This window comes from Hippocampus comes, unplaced genomic scaffold, assembly GCF_001891065.2.
Source record: "Hippocampus comes isolate QL1 unplaced genomic scaffold, H_comes_QL1_v1.1 scaffold22, whole genome shotgun sequence".
Classification (NCBI taxonomy): Eukaryota; Metazoa; Chordata; class Actinopteri; order Syngnathiformes; family Syngnathidae; genus Hippocampus; species Hippocampus comes.
Genome location: NW_017806175.1, coordinates 8130584 through 8134703, shown reverse-complemented (window position 1 = coordinate 8134703; position 4120 = coordinate 8130584). Strand labels below are relative to the sequence as shown.

At 53.9% G+C, this 4120-nt stretch overlaps 1 protein-coding gene across 1 annotated transcript in view; it reads right to left on the bottom strand.

The window, feature by feature from the left end:
• nsrp1 (nuclear speckle splicing regulatory protein 1) overlaps positions 1 to 2699 on the bottom strand; it is a 4906-nt gene extending 2207 nt beyond the window's left edge. Inside the window, exons 1-8 of the mRNA XM_019896497.1 lie at positions 2465 to 2699; positions 1861 to 1951; positions 1715 to 1771; positions 1505 to 1633; positions 1213 to 1420; positions 884 to 986; positions 297 to 779; positions 145 to 182 (exon numbers count right to left, since the gene is read on the bottom strand). Coding sequence (XP_019752056.1) covers positions 145 to 182; positions 297 to 779; positions 884 to 986; positions 1213 to 1420; positions 1505 to 1633; positions 1715 to 1771; positions 1861 to 1951; positions 2465 to 2526 — 1171 coding nt within the window. The 5' untranslated portion in view covers positions 2527 to 2699. The remainder of the gene's footprint in view (positions 1 to 144; positions 183 to 296; positions 780 to 883; positions 987 to 1212; positions 1421 to 1504; positions 1634 to 1714; positions 1772 to 1860; positions 1952 to 2464) is intronic.
• Positions 2700 to 4120: the final 1421 nt, after the last annotated feature.

The window sequence follows — 4120 nt, the reverse complement described above, 5'->3', positions numbered from 1 at the left end:
AATTGGGGGGGGGGGCAATAACCTCCCCCCTGGTGAAAAAGGTATTCTTTCAATTCTTTGGTATCAATGCATTCGTTGGCCACAGCAGCACGAGGGTGTTGAAAATGCCCTAAAATGGCAGCTCGTGGATGAGGTCATTCATACCAGACGAGGCAATATTGATGTTGTCGATGTTGATTTTACTTCCTGATACAATGTAGACAAGTTGCCATTTTGACAAGATTCACGGGCAGCGCACTCGTACAGCGGGTCGTCGTATTGTTGCTCGATTGGCGGACGGGGGCGGCGCTCCCCGTCAGTCGTCATCGCGTTCGATGTAGCTCTTGGAGGCCGAGCGCGCCATCTGGCGGGCGAGGTATCGATCTCTGGCTGAGCTTAGGGTCTGCTCGTCGGAACGTTTGGCAAACTTGCCGACTTTGGTCTCCTGCGTTTGGCCTTCCTCCTTCCTCGGCTTCTCTTCCTCTCCCACCGAGTCTTTGCGCGACTTCCCCTCGCCGTCTTTTTCCCTCGGTCCGTCTCGGCGTCTGCTTCTTTGACTCTGGCCGTCTCGGTCCCTCCGCTCGTCCTCCGGCTCTCGCTTCCCGCGCGCGTCCCGCTCGCCGTCGCTTCCCGACGATGCTGACCTGCGTCTGTAATGGCGTTTGGAATGCGAAGAGGAGGGCGTCTTGCTGAAACCAGGCTGCTTCTCGCGAGCTTCCTCTCCGTCGCTTCCGGGACTTGGGGTGATGTCTCTCTCTTGGGTTGTGTCTGGAAGCTTCCCGTCGTCTGACTTCTCACTTCTGCACAAGAGCCCGCACAAAAGAATGTAAAAGAGTGTGTGTGTGTGTGTGTGTGTATATATCTAAAAGCTACGGTGTGTTGCTGAAGACACAGACAGACGTACTTGTTGGCCAAGCGTTCCGGGATGGCTTCCTCTCCGACTGTCTGGTTGAGAAGATGTCTGTAGAAACCGCTCAGATCTTTTTGCTTCCTCACGTCCAACGCAGCTGGTGAGGGAAATAAACAATGACTTCCTTCATTTCATTTTAGATGTTGCTCGATGCATTTTGTGATACGTTAGAAGCACCCAAGTGCGAGTAAAGAGTTATTTCTGTGGGGGGGGTGGGGGGAACTGTTTCAAAGCCAGAATGGGGGGAAAAAAGGACATGCAAAATGTGCTTTTATTATTTAAAAAAACAAAAATGAAAGCGAGCAATTTGCAGCGGGTCTGACCTTCAATGGCGGCCTGGCGCCTCTCACGCTCCTCTTCGTCCTTCTGTTCCTGGAGCTTGCGTTTGTAGGCCGAGGTGACGTAGGCCTCCTTGTCGGCGAACTGGTCGCCCTCGGCCTCGCGCTCCTTCTGGATCTTCCGCTCCTCTCTGCGTTCCTGCTCCTTCTTGCGGCTATTCACTGCCTTCATCAGCTGATGGATGTACTTGGGCTGCAAGTGCGCAAAAAAAAAGTCACTCGATGGAGTACAAAAAAAAAAAAAAAAAAAAACAGGTTGGTTGAGTGACCACACAACCTTCTTGTCTGCCCCCGACAAAACTTTTTTACTGTTGTCCAGCCTTTGTCTTTGGATCTCATCATAGACGGCGTCATAGTCGTACACGGTGCTGTCCTCCTCCAGGGCCTTCTTCATCTCCAGCTGAGTCTGGAAGCAAACGGCGATAGGCAGCCCGTCCGTCACGTCACGTGGTAAGAAAAGAGCGAGGGGGGGGGGTCTTGGCCTCACCTGCCTCATCGTCTTCTTCTTAGCTGCTTCTTTTTGCAGACTCTCGCCAACAGACGCCTGATTGAAAATAAGCCGTCGTTTAGATGGCGTTTTTAAACAGACGGACGGTGCGTTCAAAGTCAAAACGTGCGGACTGATTGCGCCACCTCATCGTCGGAGTCGTCGCCAAACACAGAAAGTTTCTGGGGACGCGTTGGCTTGGTCAGGCATTTTTTCTGAGGCAGGATGAGCCCGTACCTGAGTGAGTGCGCAAGAGGATCGTCATGAAGACGCAAAGGTCCGTGACTCTGACGAGCACCTTTCATAAATTCTCGGTTGAAACGCGACAACTTGAAACATTTGTAGGCATCTTTCTTTTTATCGATTTCATTGGGACCGCGCACATTCATCAACACGACGGTGCAAATGCGCCGGACTTAGCATGAATGCTAGTTTTCATCCGTAGTCCCAACTGCACGTCCGTGCTTGTGGGGCAAAGAAACAAACGTCGAAGAAAAGAAAAAGCCGAGCCTTGAAACGAACAGAGGGGCACAAGTGAAAGGCACGGAGCCGTTCGTTTGTTGTCATCCTTTTTGCTGTCGCTTGTGCTCCTCTTTGCAGTGCTGCGTTCAGAGCTGGATGAGCGACAGGGCCGGTAAACCGTTTCCGAGACGCTTCAAAAAGGACGAAAGTAACGAGTACGTCTTCCATTTCAAACGTTTAAAAACCCTAAGCGTCCACTTGTGCGTTCGTATGTTAGCTCGCACTTACTGTTTTGCTGGCACCGCCATGTTGTCTCTTCGGATTTGACGCTTGCGGCAGATTCGACCCATTTGTAATCCTGGCAAATTGTCACAAAACAATCAATCAGGGCTATATGAATGTCGACATATCCATAAATATCAGTGTACAACAAAGTCTATATTTTCATCTAGTCTTCTGACACGAGGTTGCGAACGCGTAACGAAAGTGCGACTGCCGCGGATGGCGACCGACGATCAAGATTCTATTGACGTTTGAGCGCTCGATTTTCGGACGCGAAGGGTTGGGATGGGCGGCGAGCTGCGCGAGCGGCTGGCTGCGAGTTTGCGACGGCGTTCGAGCGAGTTTGTGACGAAACGCAACGAGGTGTGAAATTGTTTGAAGGTGGAGGGACAGTTTTTTTTTTTTTTTTTTTTAAGGTGGAGGGACAGTCGCATTCTCATTTTCCGCTCGATGACGCCATAACTCCTGCGCGGTGCATACTTGCGCGTTACCAAGACTAGACAGCACGCGATGTACTCTTGATGTGGATAGCGTATGCATTTTAATATCATAGAAGTGTTTGTGAACGTTGTAACAATGTGCTTTGGTGCAACGTACGGTGTTTTGGAATTGACATTCGTCATCACTTGGTTAGTTCCTGTTCCGCGTACTGCGAGTATGTGAGAGCTTGACGACGGTTTCTTCGGCAAGCGCGACGCTTTCGGCTCGGGCTCGCAAATCGTCGTTGGGGGGGCTACAGGGTACGCGCGCGGCTCAGGGAAACACGGGGGCAGCGGGGGACAAGGTCCGGCAGCCTCTCACTCAAAAAGTCCAACACGCTCCAAAGGCAGCAGGAATCTCAAGCGATGAGTTAGGAACCGCTCATTGAGTCACGAGTGATGGAAAGTTGCTTCCAATTTGATTTCTGTTTGTGTTTGTGTGGTTTGCTTTTGCTTCGTACGGCGATTTCTTGGCCTCATTGACTAATTCCATGATCCGATCTTCTTCTCCTCCTCGCGAGGGTCGCGGGCGGGCCGGGGCCCATCCCAGCTGCCTCCGGGCAGAAGGCGCAGGACACGCTCGACTGTTCGCCGGCAAATCACGGGGCACGCGGTCACCCCTAAGGCCAATTTAGAGCGAGGGCGTCCGGGCTCGGTCCTGCCCGTTTGCCGTTTGTGCCGGCTGCAACGCACCCGATTCCGATCATCCGGATCCTTGTCACGCTGCTTCCGAGCTGAGCATTTGAATCAGGTGCGTCGCGGAGGTGGCGAACGGCGGCGCGCCCGTTTTCACTCAACCTACATTGCATGTTTTGGAATGCGGGCGAGGAAGCCGGAGCACCCGGAGAAAAGCCGCGCGGGCGCGGGGAAAACAGACAAAGTCCCCGCAGGAAGGCGGGACGCGGGATCGGACCCCGACGCCGGCGCGCTCGGCGGTCCGCACCGTTGCCGCCCTGGTCGGGAAGCGCCGCGAGGAGACCCCCGCCCGGCGGAACAAGAAGCTCCCGGCTGGTCGTCGTCGTCGTCGACAGCAGCTTGCGACGCGTGTCGCCTCCTGCACGGCGAGATGGAAGCGAGCCACCCGCGGGCGGTGACGTCCCCTTTCCCGGAACACAAGAAGCTCGTTCCAAAATAGACGGTCACCTAATACCCCCCGCCACCCCTGCTCATGCGGTCGCCCCCC